The sequence below is a fragment of the Platalea leucorodia genome, assembly GCF_965183815.1.
Source record: "Platalea leucorodia genome assembly, chromosome: Z".
Lineage (NCBI taxonomy): Eukaryota > Metazoa > Chordata > Aves > Pelecaniformes > Threskiornithidae > Platalea > Platalea leucorodia.
This window is the reverse complement of record NC_138858.1, coordinates 22,271,237-22,295,230: the sequence shown is the minus strand read 5'-3', so window position 1 is coordinate 22,295,230 and position 23,994 is coordinate 22,271,237. Positions and strand designations below refer to the sequence as shown.

The 23,994-nt window shown below is 38.6% G+C and overlaps 1 protein-coding gene across 1 annotated transcript in view; it reads left to right on the top strand.

Annotated features, from left to right (window-relative positions):
• Positions 1-425: 425 nt before the first annotated feature.
• LOC309602828 (3',5'-cyclic-AMP phosphodiesterase 4D) overlaps positions 426-23,994 on the top strand; it is a gene marked incomplete at its 5' end in the record, with an annotated part of 548,873 nt that continues 525,304 nt past the window's right edge. Inside the window, one exon of the mRNA XM_082336816.1 lies at positions 426-504. Within this exon, the coding sequence (XP_082192942.1) occupies positions 463-504 (42 nt within the window). The remainder of the gene's footprint in view (positions 505-23,994) is intronic.

Below are 23,994 nucleotides of genomic sequence, written 5' to 3'. Positions count from 1 at the left end.
ATAGTATATAAGTTAACAGATCCCCTTAGATTGAGAAACTGGCTAAAAATACCCAATAAGGCTTATTTCATTATTACAAGCAATACTGCTGATATCTGGTTAAATAACTGTGGCAAAAAGCGCTGCCTCAGAAGTCTGCAACCTTCTGTAATTGCTTGGGTTGGCGTGCATTTTTGATTGACTGGAAAGCATGCACTGTTCATAGATATGCTTGTGTGGTTCAGCACAACTGTATGTGTTGTATGATTTATTGATACATGAAACATCTGCTCGACTGGATCTTAGAATGTTTGCAACATTTATACACTGAAGCAGTGGCTTATGCCTGGATGTTGTACAACTTACAAAGACCTTGATGCTAATGAGAAAATTAATTTCCTTTCAGTATAACAGCTGGTATTTGGATGGTCAAGGGATAAAACCTCTCCTTTGAAACTTGCAGAACACTGACGTACAGTCACCATGAACAAGAATACCTATACTGTACATGGGAGGAGCAAAAGTGTGAGTAGAAGGTTTTCTTTTCCTTGCTTATTAAAATTAGTTTTTTCTTGAGCATTCATTGAAATGTAAGCTTACATATTATCTACAATGTACTCAGTCATAAATGTATGCCCCTGCACTGATGTTGGTATCAGGGACTGCACTTGATTTGAAAATGCATTGCTGAAATGTTGACTGTGTCATGTTCCAGGAGACCAATGAGACAGTATGCTAATAATATGTACATAGATTCGGATGAGGTTTAATTTTGTTTGTGTTCTGGTCCTTATGGTGGTTTTTTTGTCCTATGTATTTATGTCTCCCAGTACCCAAGAGTACTAATGAAATAGAGAGGTCTGGATGTTGCTGTAGCCTTTTCTGTCTTCCAGATGCTCATGGAACAACATTAATGTATGGTATTATATACCAATGACTCTGCCTTACAGGCACAGACAAGAACTGAATGTTCCTTTCTAATATGCCACTGCTATGTTTAAGCTGTTGAATATGCCCCTTCTCCTAATAGACAAGGACACTTTATTTAAGTGCATTGGTAAGTGACAATAGAAAAGAAAAGTTCTAGTGTGCATCTGCAAGAACACTGCATCCACAAGGACAGAGGATACAGTTATATTTCCTTGTTTCCTAAGGGGCTCCCAGCTTGCATGTAAACAGAGTTCACTTGAGAAATATTCCAAACCACTCTGGATCCAGATTTTTTGTTTTCCCATGTTATCTTCCACCGTGCCCTGTAATGACATTGTGACTGTTGTCCCTGCTTTGTCGCCACTAATGCCTTGGTATGTCTGCTCCCTTCTCCCCTTTGCTGCCTCAGTTTCCTAATTGAGTGGGATTGGTTGTTGGAGCAAGAGGATGAGCTTAGTTGACTTTATCCAGAATTGCTCAAGCTCCTTTCTGTTCTCTTAGCTGTGGGAAGGCAGTGCAGACATCTCTGACCAGGCCTGGTTGGAGCTTTCTGAATCTGGCAGGCTGTATCTGCTTGAGCTCCTGGCTATTGGAAGCAGGTGCTCTTTTTGGCTTATTCTTAAGAATTCCTTTAAAAAAAAAAAAACAACAACTCTATGAGAGATTTTTTTTTTCTTTCCTGTAATTATACTGTACACGCTATCAGCATATGTATGTACACCCATAGGGGGAAAGTGACAGAAGTATGCTAAATTCATCATGGTGCCATGGTTTGATATGTGGATCAAATAATCAGCCTGATATGTCTCAATAAACTGAAGACAGGTGTTCAGAGTGCTTAATAATGCTTCACTGTTGCTATTGTCTGACATGTTGAGGAATTACGTGAAGCTGTCCATAAAATTTTTAAAAGACTGCAAAGCATAGAATTTTAATGTTAGCTGATCTAATGAGATTTCGTCAAATTTGGAGGAAAGACCAGCATTGTTTCAGTTTAAGTTAATGGAATGAATTTTTATCAAATAAATTAATCTTTATTAATTCAAAGATCTTCATATTTCTGTACAAACATCCTAGTATATATTTTGTGAAATTAAGTTCTAAAAGTTCAATAAACATATTGAACATTTCAGGCCCTGAAAGAGAATTTTTTAACCTACAAAATAAACTTCATTATTTTTAGTGTTAAATCCTAGCACATCTTGCTGTGTGAACTTAATTATAACCACCTGCAACTATTTTTCTTTAAACTGGGCATATAAAATATTACCTACTGTTTGTTTGTTGTTTTCAAATTGTAAAATATGTAATCCCTAAGAAATCATTTTATCCATGTGGTAGCATGCTGTTTAAATAATTCCTCGACTACTGCTTGTAGGGGGATAGTGGCACTATTTGAACAAAAGTGACTTCGGAAAAGCTTCTCATTACACTTTTTGAGTACAGCCAAAGATTTCAGATCACATGACGGTGACATCAAATGTTCCATCTTACTACAGGTCTGTCAATTTGAATTTGCATTGTCAAAGTTATCCATGGTCTGCCAGACCAGCAATTTCATCAAAAGACCACCTAATGAATAAGTAAAATATCATCAATGAACTGAATAATCTTAAAAAGAAAAATGGAATATAGCTTTTATTTTTATTTCATGGGATGTTGTCACATAGCTTTCAAAGCCGTTTTTGTGTTTCTAGGAAGCATGGCAATCAAAGTGTTGGTTCAGTGGTTTCAGATGACATGGAACATAATTTATCTGATATGGAAGAAGAACCTGCAGATATGTGCAAACATTTTCATTTTTTCACCAAATGTAGAACTAGCTGTGCATCATGAACCAGCTGAAGCTTAGTTTAACAATGTGGAATAATACAAACTGCAGATATAGCATTTCCATTTTTTTCTTGCAATGCGTCTAATAGTGTTTTAAAAAAATCATTTGCAAGTGGTCTCGTGTTGCAGTTTAACCCCAGCCGGCAACTGAGCACCACATAGCCAATTGCTCACTCCCCCCCGGTGGGATGGGGGAGAGACTTGGAAGAGTAAAAGTGGGAAAACTTGTGAGTTGAGTTAAAGACAGTTTAATAGGTAAAGCAAAAGCTATACGCACAAGCAAAGCAAAGCAAGGAATTCATTCACTCCTTCGCATCGGCAGGCAGGTGTTCAGCCACCTCCAGGAAAGCAGGGCTCCATCACACATAATGGTTACTTGGGAAGACAAACAACATCACTCCAAACATCCCCCCCTTCCTTCTTCTTCCCCCAGTTTATATGCTGAGCATGATGTCACATGGGATGGCATAGCCCTTTGGCCAGTCTGGGCCAGCTGTCCTGGCTGTGCCCCCTCCCAGCTTCTTGTGCACCTGGCAGAGTATGCGAAGCTGAAAAGTCCTTGACTAGTATAAATGCTACTTAGCAACAACCAAAACATCAGTGTGTTATCAACATTATTCTCATACTAAATTCAAAACACAGTTCTATATAAGCTACTAGGAAGAAAATTAACTCTATCCCAGCCAAAACCAGGACATCTTGTCACTGAAAAGATGTTGTTAATGTTTATTTTTAAAGTTCCTTTAATAGATTTTTATTCCATTGCTTGTATTTCATGTCTTCAGACAGCACAATATGTATAATCCTGCTAGTCCTCTGCCCTCTCCCTGGCTGGTTTGCACAGTATTGCTATTCATTCTTCTGTTAATAGGCTATGAAGTTGCATTTAACTGTGTTTTGTAATAAGGGTTTATATAGTAGTCAGGTCTTTCTTTCACTCTTCCTCACAGCATTCAGTGAGGATGTCTGCATTTATGTCCTTTCAATCTGTGCGTACTATTTGTCTAGTCCCTCTTAGCCAGTTTCCTTAGGTAGCTTTTTGTTTCTTTAACCGGTTTCCTCATAAATAAATTTCTCCTTTCCTGAAATGCCTATTTTTCTGATGTCTTGAAGTGCTTAGAATATTCTAGGTGTTTTATTGCTTTAGCTTCCATGACTTACCATCTGGTACTTCTGAAAATACAGCTAAATGTTGTTCTTTCCCTTCATCCCTCCCTCCCTCCCTCTAATTTGGTTCTCTCCCCACCCCTTACAAAGTTAATTCTAGTATAGGATAGGGGTTTTAGTTAGTACTGATCAGCTATGGAAAGAGACTTTTTAAAATATTTTTATAATAAAACACTGAACTTCATTATTTTTTGTTTTAGAAAGGCTTCATATTATTTTTATAACTGGATGAACAAGCCAATATGTTTCTACAGACAGCTTTACAAATTCCAACATAGTTTGTTCTTTACCAAAAAGCATGATGAAATACATTATTAATTGGTATTTTTAAAATCAAACTTTCAGTCTGTCTTCAGTTAAATTAGCACAGCTTTACTGGCAATTAATACATCATCAATAGTAAATAACTTTTCAACAGAGTATTTTAATAACTATATTTCTATGGGAGTATACTGGACGCATATTTGGTCAGCTAAAGGAAGTGAGATTCTGCTTTCAGGTGATGAGAGCTCTGGTGTATGTGGAGAAAAGAATGAAGTCTGAACGTTACACTGTGTGGGTGTTCATCTTGGAACACTGTGTCAGAAGTGAGTCAAGTCTTGTGAAATCAGAAAGTAGCTATATTGCAATAAAATGAACCAACGAAGAGGATATGTTTAGCAACTGGGCCTGCTTAAACTCTAGAATTTCAACAGCTTCAACAACAACAACAACAAAAAAAAGGAGCAGGGGGCAGAAAACAAAATTAGAGCATTTATGCCGTTGTAAAGAACAAAGGCTGCTGCATGCTTCAACAGTATTTGGTCAGCCTTTTAACTTAAAAATATCTGTAAAAGCCTAGAAGTGTGAGACTGTTTTGAATTCATAAACGTATTACATATAGAAGGTGTATTTTCAACAACTGTCACTTCTGGATAAACTACAGATCACCAGTAGGAGACAAAATGGCTGTCTCATTCTGTGATCAAAACTTTAAAAGCAAAGTAGTGACTACTGATGGGACGAAAAGATGCTGGACATCCAAAGGGAATGCTCAGAGAGATTGCAGCAAAGCTCCTAAGAGTTTAGCTGCATGCAGAAGTTGCGGGGGGGGGGAAGTGGGGTGGAACTCATGCGAATGCAAAGCAGACACGGAGCACCCGTAGAGATGAAGCGCAAAGGAAGGCGGAGAGCTATTTGCAAACAGCTGACTCACTGAGATGTTTTCATCCAAAGTACTTAAGGCTAGATTGTTACAACCTTTGCTTATGATGTGGGGGAGTGAAAAGGAAGTTATAGACTTCCTTTATTCCTATGCTCATTTCTGCTTAGATTATGACTCACAGAGATGACAAGAACCAGGCTTTTTGTCCGCCACTCCTCCTGTAAGCAAATGCTCCGGGAGAGGGAATGTCATCCTGTCTGTCCCAGCCAAATCCAGCACGCTCCTTTGCTCACCAGCTATAATAGCTATTTCAGCAATAGGATAAGACACTCTGCACCAAAGAGTAGAGTGACATAGTTCTCCACAGAGGTTGTGAAGGAATTGCAAATAAGTTCAGTTCCAGACCCTTTTCTGTCACAGTACAGTTCTGTCAGACAACAATCCTTGCTTTAGGTCAATAGTTCTAAGTAACCAATTCGTCAACAGAAATGGGAAAAGCTTGCAGTGTTCCAGAAGCATTTTTCATAATAAATTTGCATTACTTCCAAATAAATTGATTTTTCTCTCATTGCCAATCGTTAGGTCCATTTGTTAGCTGATAGGAGGATACTTAGGGGGAGATTGCTTGGACTAACCACTCTTTATTAATGGGAGGCAATTATATTATGTATTCTTTGCCTTCTTCCACCCCTCCATCTGTAATACAGCCTTTGCAAAGGAAACAAGGGATAGAAAAGGCAAAGGTGGGACGTTGCTGAAGGGCAAATTGAAGCCCATTCAGTGGTGCTGCTTTTCCCTTAATGTCAGTTATTGTGGTTGCCTGGCAGAATAGACATTTTAAGCAGCAAGTTCCCTTAAGCAAAGCAGCAGCTGATGCACAGAAAATGCCTGAAGAGAGAGTAAGTAATGCCTGGATCAACTTTAACCCTTTCTGCATGTTTTCTAACATTCCTTCTGCAGGGGTTAGTAACTTATGTCCATGGTGAGAATCCAGTCTGAGAAAGAGTGGCTGGATTTGACTCCTAATAAATTAATCCTTTTAATAGTCAATTACTATTGATTAAATTGGTTTGGATTAATTTCTTGTATTCACATGTGTACATTTGACAATCCCTTTTTAATTGGGGGATTATCTTTTGGAGAGAGAGAAAAGGTTCTACAGCAGGAAGATACTAGTGTATTCCTGACAAAGCAATTGAAAATGTGTTTCTTTCCTCCCACTCATTCTGGATTGCTTCCTTTCTGTCTTCCACCCTCTTCAGTCTTTCAGAGATGTTCTGACTAATGTTTCCAGCCACCCTATTCTGATCAGATCTCAAAATCTGTTCTCCATGCTTTTCTTCCTTCTGCCTCTGCTATTTCTGACATTAATGCACATGCTTTTGTCATCATTCTCTCTTTTTTTCATGACTCATCTCCTGGTTCAGCTCCTGCTTACCTTCTTAACTAAGTTCCAGCCTTTTTGAAGCAAATCTTACCTCCTTACCTCAGGTTTGGGCAGTACTTAGAAGTTTGCGACTTATACCTGCACTATTTTGGAACATGAAAATACCCCCACCTACATGATAACAGACATACCAAGCCTAACCTGTAACTCAAATATCATCCACAATTATGCAGATTTAAAAAATAATCTGTAGGCCAATAACATTTATTTAGTTTAAATTACATCAACAGAAAAATTCTCTTGATGGTTTGAGTGGGTCTGACAGAGAATTTTACAGCTCAACTACACTATCAAACCCTTGAAGTGTAGCTGAGTCTTTACGTTTTGGAGTTCTTGCACATTTGTGTCACTGGCATCCTCTGTCCCAGTTCTTCCTGTTTCCAAGGATAACTGTCTACATGTGAGGCTCTGTCTTCCTAGCAATAGAGATTACTTTTATACTTCTGAATCTTTCTACCCAGTTTTGGAATTGAGGCCACCTGTGTTCAGGCCCGGTTTCATGGGAAGGGCTGGGAGGTCTCAGCCATAGAGTTACACGTACTTCTGTGTTTTCCTGCTTACTAATTGCCCAAAACCAGTTCTTGTTCTCTGAAACAAGCTCCAGCCTCTTGTTTTTGCTGTTCGAGGGAAACTGCTCTCACCTTTGTAATCATTTACTACAGCAGTGAAAATAAAATTAAATGAACCTGAAGATCCTGAAGACGGGTAGTTGTCATAGGTGACTCCCCTCTGAGGGGAACCGAGGGTCCCATATGCTGACCGGACCCAACCCACAGGGAAGTCTGCTGCCTCCCTGAGGCCAGGATAAGAAATGTCACTAGAAAACTCCCTAGTCTGGTAAGGTCCTCAGACTATTACCTGCTATTAGTTCTTCATGTGGGCAGTGAAGAGATAACAAAGAAAAGTCCTAAGTCAATTAAAAGGGTATTTCAGAGCCTTGGGGTGGTTAGTTGAAGGATCAGGTTCAGGTGGTGTTTTCTTCAATCCTTTCAGTAACAGGGAAGAATATTGTATGGAACAGGCAGACCCAGCTGATCAACATGTGACTCTGAGGCTGGTGTCATCGTCAGAACTTCGGGTTTGTTGATCATGGGATGGTCTATTCATCACCAGGTCTACTGACATCCAATGGGATGTGCCTTTCTCAGAAAGGGAAAAGGGTTTTTGCTCAGGAGCTAGCAGGGCTGAGTGATAGAGCTTTAAACTAGATTGGAAGGGGGAAAGGGAGAATACTAGGCTGGTCAGCAGTGAGCAACGGGATGGCACGCCAAAGTTCGAGGAGCTGCGTGCTAGTGAGATTCTTCAGACTACTCCACGAGGTAATGGGCACAATGAACCGCATTTGAAGTGTTTTTACACAAATGTGCGCAGCATGAGGAACAAGCAAGAGGAGCCAGGTGCCTTGGCCCAGTCCCTGAGATATGACATCATTGGCATAAGTGAAACCTGGTGGGATGAGTCCTGTGACTGGTGTGCCATGATGGATGGGTACAGGCTCTTCAGGAGGGATAAGCAGGGCAGGCGAGGCGGGCAGGGTGGCATTGTATGTAGTGGAGGGGCTGGAATGCACAGAGGTAGCAGTTGGCAATGGCACAGTTGAGAGCCTCTGGGTAAGCATTAAGGGACAGACAAATAAAGCGAATGTCATTGTGGGAGTCTACTATAGGCCACCCAGGCAGGATGACAACACGGATGAGTTATTCTTTAAGGAACTAAGGGATGCTTCTAAGTCATCTGCCCTTGTCCTTATGAGGGACTTCAACTTGCCAGATGTCAACTGGGAATACCACAGAGCTGGCAGAAACAGGACCAGAAGATTCCTAAACCATCTGGATGATAACTTCTTGGTACAGGTACTAAGGCAACTGACCAGGAAAGGTGCCTTCCTCGATCTGTTGCTTATTAACAGAGAGGGTCTTGTGGGTGAAGTGGTGATTGGTGGCTGCCCTGGCCACAGCGACCATGAAGCAGTCAAATTTAAAAGCTATGGTAACAGGACGAAAACTGCCAGCAGGACCTCAGCTCTGGATATGAGGAGAGCTGATTTCAGGCTGCTCAGGGAACTACTTTGCAAGGTCCCCTGGGAAAAAGCTTTTGAAGGTGCTGGGGTCAATCAGTGCTGGTCACTTTTTAAGTACCACCTCCTAAGAGCACAGGAACAGGCAATTCCAAAATGTCAGAAGTCAAGCAGGCGAAGCAGAAGGCTGGCTTGGCTAAGTAGGGATCTTATGCTAGAACTAAGACAAAAAAAGAAAATGTATGACCAGTGGAAGCAAGGTCAGGTGACATGGGAGGACTACAGAGAGGCTGTTCGCCACTGTAGGGAGGAAGTGCGTGTGGCCAAAGCTCAATTAGAGCTGAAGCTGGCCAGTACTGTGAAGGGCAATAAAAAAGGCTTTTTAAAACATGTAAATAGCAAAAAGCAGGCCAGAAAAAACATCATTGGTCCATTACTTGATGAGCACGGTCAGCTCACAAACAGGGACATAAACAAAGCAGAGATGTTTAATGCTTTCTTTGCCTCGGTCTTCAACACGGATGGGGGTGTTGAACCGCCAGAGCCCTGGGCTAGAGAACCATGACTATGAGAACAATAAAATCCCAACCAACCCCGAACTTGTGCAGGATTTGCTGCTTCAGCTGTATCCCTATAAGTCAATGGGGCCTGATGGGATTCATGCAAGGATACTTAAAGAGCTGGCTGATGTCATAGCGAGAGCTCTCTCAATGATTTTTCATTGCTCTTAGGAATCTGGAGAGGTCCCAGTTGAGTGGAAGCTGGCAAACATCGTCCCAATCTTCTTCAAGAAGGGCAACAGGGATGACCCCAGTAACTACAGGCCTGTCAGCCTTACCTCTGTGCCTGGTAAAATCGTGAAGATTATTCTGGGAGTTATTGAAAAACACCTGAACGACAACGCAGTCATTGGCCCCAGCCAGCATGGGTTCACGAGGGGAAAGGCCTGCTTGACAAACTTAATTTCTTTCTATGACAAGGTTACCCACCTAGCTGACCAAGGGAAGCCAGTTGATGTAATCTTTTTGGATTTCAGTAAAGCCTTCGATACTGTCTCTCACAGTATCCAGTATTACAAAATGTCCAGCACACAGCTGGATAAACACATAATGCAATGGGTGAGCAATTGGCTGACGGATCGGGCTCAAAGGGTTATAGTAAATGGGGTTACATCGGGCTGGCGACCAGTCACTAGCGGGGTTCCGCAGGGATCCACCTTAGGGCCAGTGCTCTTTAATGTCTTCATAAATGACTTGGATGCAGGACTTGAAAGTTTACTATCTAAGTTTGCTGACGACACAAAATTGGGAGGAGCTGTTGACACTCTCGAGGGCAGGGAGGCCCTGCAGAGAGATTTAGACAAATTAGAGAGCTGGGCAATCACCAACCATACGAAGTTTAACAAGGGCAAGTGCCAGATTTTGCACCTGGCACAGGGCACCCCTGGATGTACATACAGACTGGGGAACGAGAGGCTGGAGAGCAGCCCCATGGAGAGGGATCTGGGGGTTCTGGTCGACAGCAAGTTGAACATGAGCCAGCAGTGTGCCCTGGCAGCCAGGAGGGCCAACCGTGTCCTGGGGTGCATCAAGCACTGTATTGCCAGCCGGTGGAGGGAGGTGATTGTCCCGCTCTGCTCTGCACTGGTGCGGCCTCATCTTGAGTACTGGGTGCAGTTTTGGGCACCACGGTACAAAAAGGGTACAAAGCTACTAGAGAGTGTGCAGAGGAGAGCCACGGAGATGGTGAAGGGTTTAGAGGGGAAGCCGTATGAGGAGCGGCTGAAGTCACTTGGTCTGTTCAGCCTGGGGAAGAGGAGACTGAGGGGAGACCTCATCGTGACCTACAGCTTCCTCACAAGGGGAAGAGGAGGGGCAGGTGCTGATCTCTTCTCCCTGGTCACCAATGATAGAACCAAAGGGAACGGCAGGGGGATGTGCCAGGGGAAGGTTAGGTTGGACATTAGGAAAAGGTTCTTGACCCAGAGGGTGGTGGAGCACTGGAACAGGCTCCCCTGGGAGGTCGTCATGGCACCAAGCCTGACAATATTGAAGAAGCATTTGGACAATGCCCTCAGACATATGGTGTGAATTTTGGGGTTGTCCTATGCAGGGACAGGAGTTGGACTCAATGATCCTTGTGGGTCCCTTCGAACTCAGGACATTCTACAATTCTGTGATCCTACTCTATAACTGTAAGAGAATATGCTTACCTTAAAAAGTGTAAACTTAAATGAAATACCGATGAAAGGGTTAGGAAAGGAAACAATAGACAGATAACTGAAATGACTAAGGGCCTGGAGCAGATGAATTAGGAAGAAAGACTATAAAGATCAGGACTTTACACATTGCACTTAACACTGAAGAAGGCTGGTGTTCAAGGGAGAAGTAGAGGAAAACACGAAGGTGGTGGATAATGTAATTAAAGCATAGTGGTATCAGAGATTCAAACAACATGGTCTCTCCCTACTTTTCTTTCCCACTTATTTATTACTGTATATTTCTAATCCATGACTGAGTTTCTCCAAAATGTTCTCTCTTTAAATCTGAAGGTGGTCGTTCAGGCTCATCAGTTTGCAATCACTGCATCTTTTGACTCCCTCTTTCAGACCAAATTTTGTAACAATGCCTTGGAGAAGGCTGACTAATGCTGATAGAATGAGGGGCACATAAGGGGAATGAGCATGCGACTGATGCACACTACATGTGGAAGGAAATGCAGTATTATGTAATTCCTTTCCTAAAGTACATTCCTTTCCTACTTATCTTTCACTTGTCATTTTAAATTGCAGGTTGTTACGGTCAATATTCCTGTGTCTGTCAGAATACCTGCAATGGGTAGAACAACTGGTTCTCCAGCATGCAGAGCTTCTTGGCATACTTGCATACAAATACTAAATAGTTTTAATAGAAATATACAAATGTCAAGCATTTGGAAGTATGATAGATGTAAATGCTAAGAGTACTAAAGAGTGGTAAGAAGCAGTTACATGGACGATGTTGGTAGGGGAACAAATAGTGTAGTCAGTGGCAGAATAATTTGATAGATATTTTTGTGGAAAATGGAAATGGTTTCATGCAAGTTGTTATGGAAAAACATAGATAATTCCCTGGCGAGGATTACTGTTCTTTGGCCACTGGCAGCAACAGCAAGCATGAAGAATTTGAAACAGAATGCGAGTAACAGTTGAGAACTATTAAAGTTTGAGCAGGCTGACGAGAACAGTAAATTTCAGAATTAAGAGTGCCTCTGAACTCTTAGATTCCTCTCTTGTTATTGCAGTTTTATAATTTATATTGTGTTCCTTTAGCAGTGGCTTCAGAAACACCTGTGATTCTATGTGCAAAGTGAGCTTTTTTTTCCTATCCTATTTTTTCCCTTGTGACACATGCAATGTATCTCCTCTTCTACTTGTGTATACATACATGTCTGCACACATAAATGCACCGTCTAGAAATGCAGAAAGCATATGCTATGAATGTACATCAGGAAGCCCTTAATGAAAAAAAAAAAAACGATTATCTTTCCCTAAATGAATACATAGTTGCATTCAGAAAAAATTCAAATATAGGCCTGAAAACAGCTAATAGCAAAATTGCTTTTCTACAAAATATTAGGCTTCTCTCACCTAATGCACTGCATTCAGAGTAACTTGAGTTTGGTTACTTTACATAGCATCTCAGATGGAACACTGCAAACTGTCCTGCCAGCCTATGAACAGGGAAGGTGCATGATCTGTAGCCTCTGGGCAGGTGCTTCTGATGGCTTGAGGTTGGGAAACCTAGTAATATCCATGAAAGTGCTGGTTAAATCTTCAGGTTCTTGCCTATTTCCTTCAGCACTGTAGGATCTGGGAAAATCTGGTTTGTCCATTCCTTTTCTCTCTCTTTCTCCTTTTTAAATTTGATATGATTTGGACCAAAATCCAGATTCAAAAAAGGAAGAAAAGGTACAAGTTCTGGGGAAGTTCTGCTTTTCATTAAATTCCTTTAATGATTATATTTAGCAAACTTGTTTCTGGAATCTTTTTGTCTTATCTGTATTGAATTAATACTAATTTACTCAGTGACAATTCTAGAGAGTTAAATCAATCTACCTGTGGATTTTAAAGCACTCGACAAAATCATTCTCACATTTTTGGTCTCAGTGAAAAAGGGTCTTCGTCAGGTTTCAAAGAACATGTCTTTTGACAGATCTTCAATCCAGTTTGAGAACACAGTTAACAGAAGGAAACAAGCAGCATTATCTTTAGCCAAGCCTGTGCAGAAAAAGACCCTATAAAGTGCTGGTCTCTTCCTTCAGAGCTGGGGCTGGGTTCAGGTAAATATTTTGATTTTCAGAGTGGATCTAGGAGACAAAGCTGTTTCCAAGATTTTTGATGAAACTTTTGGGTTGGTTGCAGCTGGTGCTTTGGGGATAGATCTGGAATAAGATTCCCAAAAGCCCAAATGAGATCCTATGAGGTGTTTGTTCCATGTCCCTGTACAGAGAGAGAGCTGAGAGGGAACAAAATCATGCAGTTTGTCCTTCTCTACTCCATTTCTGTTATTTGTCTTTTTCACATTTAAATATGCAGGATAGCTAGAAATTTTCCAGTTCCTCCCTTTTGTCTCTTTATAGAACCAATTAAAATTGTCCCAGCCCATCACACTTTCAGTAAGTCGTAGCAAAACCAGCTTATTAGTTTGATGCCTCCAAAAGACAGTTTTTGGGTTACCAGCCTCTGCCTTGTCAGTCCTGAGGTGGAAGAATAAAGGAGGCTCAAACTTGTTCTAGGTTAACACTCCTATTTCAGATCCTGCATTCTAGACAACTATTTGTTTTTCAGATATATCTGCTTTTCTTATTGCACTGTACTCTGCTTCTGTTCTCATTTCCCCCTTTTTTTTAATTTTTATATTCAGGATTCTCTACCAATAGGATCAATTACTAATGACTTCACCTTTCCTTTTTTGGAATAGAAAATAATGGAAGTCTTTAAACTTGTCAGAATTTCACTATGATATGTGGCCCTCCTGAATACCAGGCTTTCTTTGATATAACTTTCAAGCTTTGCAGTTGCTCCAGGTTCCTCACTGTTGGCTTGCACCTATGCTTTTCAGACTTGCTTATAGTTCTTTCATGGTCCTACCTGCTGGTTTAGAACGTTATTTGGATCTCTCATAGGATGTTAGACCAGCCAACTTCCTTTCCTATGTAAGATCCAGAAAGATAATGAAAGCAATTATGCAATGTCCAAAATAATTAATCTGTTAAAACATGTAAACTGAGCCAATTTCTGGTTACTATCTTACCAGGTCATATAACATCATCCTTATCAGGACAATCTGCTGTAAAATGTAGTAATAATAATAAAAACAAAATTAAAGAAAAAAGTTAGGGCTCACCTGAAAAAGCCGAGGCAGCAATATAAAAGTGACAATTAGGTAATTTACATCATACTCAAATAAATACAAACTACAACTGATTGCAACATGATTTGTAAAAGTGAACTAACATAGTCAATATTTTTGGCTAAGAGATTTAGAGAAACATCAAATTTTGTATGAGATGGGGCATATTTTTTCAGCGTATATGCTGCATTTCTACTGATAAATTTTGAATTACCAAGTCTTGAGAAAACTGACTCCAAAACATAAGTGAACTGTTGAAAATACATAGAGGCGATACTACCCAATTTCTCCGTTAGGTAAATAAATTATTGAGGTTTTATTTGAGTTTTTTTTTAATGAAGTTTGAAACAGACAAAGTTATCACACTCTTGTCTACATTCTTTTCACTGCATGTGCTTTATAAATAATGTCACTCAATAGACAACTTCCATCTCTTTCTGGGGCAGAACATTCTATATCACTGATTTCCCAGCAGGGATCTATATCTATCTATCTATATCTATATCTATATCTATATCTATATCTATATCTATATCTATATCTGTATCTATATCTATCATCTATATCTGTATCTATATTACATGACATGCTGAGACCTAGATATTGCTTAGTAACTTAGTCTCTGAGTGGCAACACAAGAGCAAATGAACTAGTGTGGGAGGGGAAGACTTTATACATGCGTAGTGAGGAAAAAATTTGATCAAACTGTTATGTATTGACAAGCATCTGCTTCTGGCCTCTTCTTTGGTAGCTTTGCTTCAGGAAGTAAAATGCTGAAAGTTTCCTTGGTATCTTTAAAAACTTCCTTCTAGAAACAATTTTCAGCTGTTAGTCTCTTCATAAGAAACCAGCTCAATGGCACAATCTAGACAGTAAAGTCTCAAGGCTTTTGCTATGCAGTTTTCAAAATAAAGCAATCATTTCAGTCTAAATACTCTTACTTAATGATCCTGTCTTGATAGAGAAATTAGGCTTTCTGTGTTCATCTCTTGAAATGGCAGCTCCTCTGTCCCTTGAAGAGGTTGGTTTAGGAAAAAAAAAGAGAAACTACATTGGAAAATGAGATGAGATAAAGCAGTGAATAATGTTTTGTAGAGAATGTGTAGTTTTCTAATAAGACCTGAGTGAGGAGGCATGGAGGTCACCATCACAAAACCAGCAAGATGTTATGGCTGTACTTGGACCTTTCTCCAAGTTTCTTTGCAGGCTGTTCTGGCATCTCACTCTACATGTTATCTAGCAATTCACTCCATTTGCATACAGAATCAGTTTAAAACACCAAATACCAACCCAAACTGGAGTTTGGAGACAGCTACAGTTTTCTTTATGCTGCACCACTTTCCTTCCACACTCTGAATGTTTGCCTGTTTTTCTTCAAACTACATTCTCCTTGGGGCAAAAGATGATACTTTTAATATATTAAATTCTGTGTTTCAAGGCTGAAAATTACTTTTATATCAAATGAGTACCCACACTGTGATGAGGGTTAGCAGAGTCCTCACTAAGGAGAGGTACTACTGTTTGCCATAAACTATTGAGCTGCAACCATCATAAAACAGCTATCTGATGTAAACTTTTATTAATCCTGGTTTTTTTTTCTCTCTTACATCATCAAATGGTACTGCGTCTTACGTACCTTTAAGCAAGACTAAACTGGTTTAAAGAAGTGACAACAATGATACCTGGTACTCATCCATTTAATTACTCTTATGGTTCTTTTCCATCCTGTGTGTTTTGGGATCACTTCAGACTGAAAAATCTCAGGTCATAAAATTATATAAAAATAACTGTCTTGAATTTGCTTTTTGTGTTTTCTCTTGATAGAATCAAAAGTTACTATGATACTATCTAGGTTGCAACATTTAAAAAAATATACTATCTAGATTGCTAGGTAATAGGAGCATATAGAAAATAATTGGAACACTTTGACAACTTTTGAACATGGTTGTAACAGCTGTCATAAATACTTCTATTGAAAGTGTTTCTTCGTATTTTCCAGACTGTCCTCTGTTTTCATTGGTTGTGCAGTACTTTGTGTAGTGATGCAGTCGCAGCTAACCATTTATATACCCTTAATCAGGCACTGGATCAGAAGCCTGATCAGAACTGTTGCTATTTTTCAAGCATCTGCTATTTTCATGATTGCTTCTTACTTTTCATCTGCACGTTGGTACAAAGATTTAATTAAAGTAGTTAAAATAACAGACAACAGATGTGATCTACACAACTACAAGTCAGCACTTTGAGATTCCTCTGTGGTTGAACAGAAATGAAAACAACTAAGTTTCTGTAATTTATTTCAATTACTTTGTGTACCAAGTTTAGTTAATCACTGCTGTCTTGCGCCTTTTGAATAGCTAATAACATGGGAATTTTCAACAGTTACCTACAGTCTTTGCAAAAGATATTTTGGAGATGTGAAATTCCTACCCTTTTCTTATTTCCTACTGGCAATGTTCTCTGCTGTTTGTTTAATTCCTGTTTTGTTACATTAAATAATCCACAATGCTGTGCTCTTGGATGAGTTGTCAGCAGCAGAGGTAGAAACTGGAACCTCTAAAGCTTATATATTGTCATGGCAAGCTCATCAATCTCAAGTGTGCTGCACAGTGAATGAAGTGTGACTTGCATAATTCCCTGGGAAAGCAAACTGCCATGTTTTGATTGTTCCAATTACAAGACTCAACATGTTAACTCTGGCTGAGTATGTCTTAAGTCTTCACCTGTTTTCTTCAATTATAGGATTTTATATTTGTAGAAAAGTGTGTGCCTATGGACAAGGAAAAGAGAAACTGAGATTCCCCTCCTCTCCCCGGAAAATCTAATTAGAACTAAATATACAGTAATTATTTAGCTTATGCTGACCATAATGTCATTTGCTGAGTTGCTGCCTAGTGGACTTTATCAGACAGCAGAATAGTCAGGATAAAATGGGATGCAAATTAGGGAATAAATTTATTTGATATTTCTTCCCTAATCATGCTTTCCCCTTCCTTCTCCCCAGTATTCAGAAGTATGAGGTCTCTGTTCATTTTTCCTTTAGTTAGCCATATGTTCTTATTCTGTTTCTCACTGCATAACAATTCCTTGTACTGTTCCAGTTTCTGTTTGTGGTTCTATTTTAACTTTAACCTCCCCTCTGCTTGTGTTTGTCCATGAGCAATCCCTCTAAATGGTAAATGCAAAGCAATTAAAAAAAAAAAAAAAAAAGGCCACAGTATTATTCTAAGGTTGAATCAATGAATAAAGATGTAATAGAGAAGCCACAGTAAAAGTAGTGAGTCCGGGAGAGAGAACATTATTTTGGCTCCACGAGCATTGAAAACTAGCTGTGATGCATAGACTGAAAGAATAAATATGATACAATTCATCCACAGTATCACTAACGAAAAACAAAAAAATTAATAGTGCAGAAAACTAAATATCATATGGTCAAGAATACCAAAATTCTACTTTCACAGAGCTCAATGATATTCTTTCACCTGGAAAAAAAACCACTCCCTTAGGAAAACTATCTATTGGCTTTACAATATGCCTTGAAGCTCTGGCAAAAGAAAGCCCTCAGGTTTTAGTAGACTGCAAGTTAAAATATGTTTAAAATTGATTTATTTCTTTTGTCAAGGGTCTGGTAAGGTACCTTAGTTGGCATTTTACAGAAAAGAAAAGGAGCAGTTTGGGACAGAAGAAGATACACTTTATGTGGCCTTGAAAACCGCTATGCAGCTTTGCACAGGTGTCTTTGCTGGGAATGATGAAGTTTTATAAACCCAGAATCTTCATTCTCGAAGGGCAAATGCCGTTTTCCTACTTGTTGCTGTCTGGTTGTGGTAAACAGAAGATGTGCAATTGAATGTCCAGCCTACTTTTACAGGGCGGATACAAAAGGATGGTCTCCCTTCCACACTTACCTTTGATTGTTTAGCTTTTATAATTGCTATGTTCTACCTAAAATGAGTTCCTGCGTGCTGGTTTTCAGTCAAGTGCAGTCTCAGCCAGAGAAGTCTAAATGATGGGACAAGATGCAGCTACTAAAGGAAAAATGTAGAACAGATGACCATGTCTAAACCAATGGTAATGCTGTCTACGCAGTCTTATCTTTTCCCCTATCAACCTTATGTATAAGTCAATAAGAATGGGAGAATCTTGGTGCAAATTAAATTTCAGAATTGTTGTGTGATGTCTTTTGGGCTTTTTGAGAGCAGATACATAAGTAAAACTGTCTCTTCAGCCAGGGACTGTAGACTTGTTAATGATATGCTGTCAATATTTTGAAGACAGTTGATGGACCAAAAAGAAAACAGTTGCATTGCAAGGAGAATAAGCATCATAATCTTTGAATCTTGTTCAGTTTGAAAAGCCTGAAGGAGACATGAAAGTTACCAATGTTGCTGGGGTCATTTCAGTGTGTTCAATATCCTCTCCTTACTTCCGAGAACAGGAGCCGGGGAGGGGAAAGGAAAGAATGCTGGTGTAACAACTCTTGAAGCATCCTAGAGTGAACAACGATTTGCTAACACACTTAATTCCAATACACTGGTGTGTACCCAAGGCTGTGTGCCAAGGATACTGGCAACTACTTCAAGCATTAGCACTCTTTTCTGCCTTTTTCTGCCCATGACCCACCTCCTCCCCTCCCCCTTGCCCCAATCCTTCTGGGGCTTTAAAATAAACAGTCATGTTACAAAAGCGTTTTCAGAGAGGAAATGATCAAGGGGAAGAAGTGTGCAGTTTGCCTTAGTTGGGGTGGAGGGAAAAGTCTGGGTGTTACAACTCAGAGAAATAGATAATAAAAACTTGCTTACATAAATCTCAGCAAAACAATGTATTTGTGTTCTTCCCTATACAGCAGTCTATCACAGCTGTCCAGTGTTATTAAAAAAACAAATCTACTTCTGATGTAAGAATTCCTTCCTGCGTGCTATAGAAACAAAAGTACATTCATGACATCACCAAGGCAACACAGAAATAACATTGTAAGCATCCTTTCATTAGGAGTGTGAGAAACTCTGAAATTATGGACTGGATGGTAGCAGTGGCAGACGTGTTTGAAGATGTGTGTTGTTTAGTTGGTGGTCAGAGGTTACAAGCCTGCCACACAGGATGATTGTTTAGGAAAGATTTTAATTTGTTGGCAGGTTAGTGAACAGGAGCAGGGAAGGACAAAGACTCAAACAATAAACTGTATTTCTAACCATTTCTCTCATTCACGAAGTACTAAGAAGTGATAGTTTTTCAAAGTACCAGAACAGAATCTAGGAAGCCGTGTCTTCAGCAAAGACAGTAAAGGTAAGATACAGGGCTTAATATAGCATTTGATAAGCAGAAGAGTGGCGGGAAAATGTTTTTAAAGTTGGGACTTCTTATTGGAACATAAATATAAAACAAACTACCAAATAAGTTGATTATATGAAAACAACAATCTAAAAAAAAAAAAAAAATCCTTTATAAGCTCAGGACATCTGGAGTTGAGGCCGTTCATTGACACTCCTCTACTGGAGTAAAAACGTGGAATTTTTGTTCTTGCTGTGTAATGTTTTTAGGGAGCCTTGTCTCAACATTTTTAACTATGCATAAATGGATACATGAGATATTCTAAGAGTAACTTCTGGAAGCTTGCATACTATTGCTAAAGAAGTCTTAAATTTTGGAAAAGGACAATATTTTTAGTTATGGGACTGAGTTTCTACAGTGTCAGTTTCACAGTAGGTGAAAATTTTGTCAATATAGGGAATGTTTGTGTGGACAGAGACAAGCAATTTATCTTGAGCTCTTCAATAAGGCACTACAAATTTGTGTCCACATTTTTATCTCTCAAACCTATCCAAATGTCTAACAATCTACCTCCTCCCCCTCCTCTCTCCACAGTACATTGTTTTTTTAAAAATGTGTTTTAAAATAACAGATCTCTTTAAAAAAAATAAATTTATAATGTTATTGTGTGAAATGGGTTCAACGGATGTAAGATGGCTTATATTTGTAAGAACTTTTATTTATTGGCTGTGAGAAATGTCATGTTACTGGTTAATTGCCTGATTCTCAGGTGAACACAGCATGATTAGATGTTCCTGTCCATGTGTTGAGTTGTAGCTACTTGTTATGTTATACAGCACTCTATGTAGTGCCAGAAATCTGCTCCTCTGTGCTCATTGAGTGCTCCTGGAGACTCAGAGCTCAAGCGCTAAATTTGTGTTTTAAGAGCTGCAGAAAATTTTATAAGTGGACACAAGGAGTGTGGATTCTATTGAAGTTCAACAGCAGGCACCTCTGTACATATGCCTACAGTCACAATCATTTTTTCATGCTGTTGCAGTTTCACGATACCAGATGTAGAACCTTATATTTATTAAATATAATACTTCTGTGTTCAAAGATCTGTGTATGACCAATGAGATTTGTGGCAAGTATGGACAGCAGTGAGGGCCATGTCTAGGATTTGGAGTGATTACACAATTTAGATGAAGAGGCTTATCTTTTGGCATCATAACACCATTTTTATACACGTTATTTTAGGGGAGAACTAATTAAATCAATCAATTTGATTTTTTTGAAAGGAAAAGCCTTATGGAAGTTTTGTTGAAGGTGTTTAGAGTAAATTCTGTTTGCTGCTTTGAAACAAAGGGATAATGAATTTAAACATGTACAAAACGGGCAGTTATGATCCCAAAATTCAGGTCTCATTTTATTTTCTTTTTTTTAAACAGAAGAAGAATCTAGGATGTTAGGGTATGACCCCAATTCTGTCCTCTTTGGAGCAAGTTTCCCATTTTTATTTTTTTGAATATTTGCAGAAAGGAATCTATTGTGGAAGTTATTTGGAAATTTGTTTTTGGAGCAGACCTTCCTTGTGTCCTGCACTTTTGCAGGTCTTAGGATAAATTTCTGATATGCTATTGCCAAATTCAGCACATGCTGCAACTCTCCCTGCTTGACCAGCTTTTATTAATCGTGACAGGTAATGAAGTCTGAAAATAATCGAGGCCTTATGTTGACACAGGAGAGCACTTCAACTGTCATGCAAATGAAAGCTGTTGACATTTAGCTGTGTTTTCTTTTTCTTTGTTTGATTATTTAATTAATGTGAACTTTGGAAGTGGAGGAAAAAATTCCCATTTTCACTGTGACATATGGTGAAAAACACATTTCAGCTTTTTTCCTTTTCATTAAGACTCAGATGTATAAAATAACTGGACAATAATCTGAAAATGGCAAGCTACTTTTAGATAAGAAGACATTAAATTGAAAAGTGGTATGTATCTGTGTTTATAGTAGTCTTAAAAATGGTAGAAAAAATATTCATCAATTGAGTGGTACAATTACAGTTGTCTATGACAAACTGCAGCAATGGTTAGATTTTTATAAACCCTACTCTGGGCTGAATAGATGGGACTACCAGTCTCGCCCCTTTCACTGCTGGAATGAAAAGCATAAGGATGTTATTGCTTGTGTCAGAAATGGACAGCCTGTAACTCGAACCTCATGTGGTTTGCAAAAGCTTACTAAAGAGACAAGTTTAATTTGTAGTTTGATTCTGACAATTTATTCACTGAAGCTAAATCACTCATCAAACATCGTGGATTTAAGCCTGCTGCGTGCACTGCATGCACTGCAGTTGATTATACGCTTTTGCTATAATACTTTTATTATACAAATACTATTATGAGCCAGCTTAATTTAATATAAATATGCTTTAGTTAACTCTTGAGTCTTACTCTTCTGCCTCATAAATATGAATCTGTATAGGTCTAAAGAAGGCTTCCCTAGGAAACCTATTATTGTGAATTGCATTTTGGATGTAAAAGTCCACTGACATACCTTTCAATCAAAAGACCATTTTGGAAAAGTGGCCATACACCAATTAAAACTGTGTATTAGTCTTTAACTCAGTAAAAGGCTTAGACTGGCCAGTGGTATTCAGTTAAATGTTTCACTTACAGCTGTCAGATAGCTGAGGCCTTTTTGTCCAACTGAAATCTGGGAAAGACTTGGTTTAAAACCTCAGTACTTGAAATTTGTGGGGTAATATGATCTGTTCTCTTGGACTGCCTTCTCCAGATCAAGAACTTATAAGGGATTTGGAACAGCAGTGAGTGACAAAAATGGAAAATAAATACATATGTGTAATATATTTACTATACATATTGTTGTTGGTAAATATATACTGCAACTTGAAAGCAAATTATATTTCAAACACAATCTATTCATGTCAGAGTAGAAATTGGCTGTTGTAGAGATACACAATTGTGAAAATAAACAGATAACATAAAACTTCATACAAAGCAATATCTAAATTGAGTTCATGTGGAATGCATATATTACTAATTTGAGAGTAATTGAATTTCTAAGGAACTGTAATTAGAAATTCTTGGGTTTGAGATAAGCCTAGGAATTTTCAAGTTAACCTTGTATTCAAGCATACTGAAACAGAGAGGGTACATAGTAGTAGCATGCAGAGCCCTATGATGTACTCGCATCCATATGAAAAACAGTGAAAAGACATACATAAACATTTTTTAAGTAAGTTGAATCTAAGCTTTGTGTATAGGTCATAAAATATCTGAATCAGAAGGATGTGCTTTTATTAATGGTTTTATTGCAAGAAAAGTTTAAGGTTTCAGCTGAATGAGAAAATTTTATATTATGAAGAATACTGTTGAGTAGGAAAAAAACCCATAAAACTAGATTTTAAATAGTGAATGAAAACATTCTTTTAGGATAAAATTTCTACAGAATAAATTAAGAAATTTTAAAATGTATAAAAAGTCAGTCATACCCCTACTTTCCTGTCATATTCTGCTTCCTTGTCATGTCTGCCAAATGGATCTGTCCAATGTGTACTTTTTGTTCTTAAATAAAAAAAAAAGCTTTGTTTGTTGTGCCTGAAAGTTTGTCCCTTATGAATTATTGCTGTTTTTAAAAAGGTTATTACTGGCTTCCTGTCATTTAGGGTGGAGGCAACATGGTCTCTGACAGTTCACTGAACATGTTTTAAAGGAGAAAAAAATAAATATGGAGTTAAAAAGAAAATAATAGTAAAATGCATCACCACTTTGCAATAGAGTACTCTGACTAAGCTTCTCTCTTTCTTCCCTAACTCATTTTATAGAGAAGAAAATGCAATAGATTTAATCTAGTCAGACTTTACTGAAACATTTGATGTGACATCCCAGATGTGTTGATTAGTTAGTGTGGAGAAGGCAGTGATAAGTTTAAGAATTGCAAGTTGGACAAAGAACTATCTAAAGGACAGGCAGCAGGTTCTACTGGGGTGATATCTATAAGGTTGGTGGGAGGTTACACAAAGATTTCCTTTGTGGTTTGGTTGACCTGATTTATTTTAAGTTGTGAGGCATCATCAATAAATGGCAGACTATGATTATCTCCTGAGAAGATATTAGTGGCCTAGTGGACTAGTTGAAATAGGAAGAAATTTAATAACTTGAAATAAAAAGTCACGCACGTAGGGGACTTAATAACAAATATTTCTGCTATAAGTTGGATGCTTATCAACTTCAAAGTACAGAAGACAAGACAGACCTCAATCTCTTCGTAGGTCGCTTATAGTTAACAATGTGAGATTGCTGTGGAAAAGAAAAATGGGATTCTAGAATGCATAAGACAAACTTTCCACTAGTGAAACAAATACTGTTGTCTTGTATAATGGAAAACCATCCAGCTGGAATCTAGTATACATTTCTCATTACTCAAGTTTGAGAAAGGTTTATCCATACTAGGAGAAGTATGATGCGGACCAGTAATATGATGCCATGCTGCTGAATCCTCTTAAAGAGGAGATTAAAAATGATAGCAATGGAGAAATAAAATCTGGGAACCAGAAAGGATTAAGATCTTGCTTAAACTGAAGGAAGTATCAGTACAAAAATAAAAAGAATGGAGTGGCCAGGAATAAATTTAGGCTGAATATAAGATGACTGTGAGGAAAGTGAGATTTCAGAACAGACTTCGAACTAGGTGAGTTGGAACAGTTGATTTTGATTATTTTGTGAGAGGAATTATATGGCTGTAGTGGCAGTAGAAGGTTTAATCTGATCATGAAGCAAGATTAACAGAATCCTTAACAGTAAGA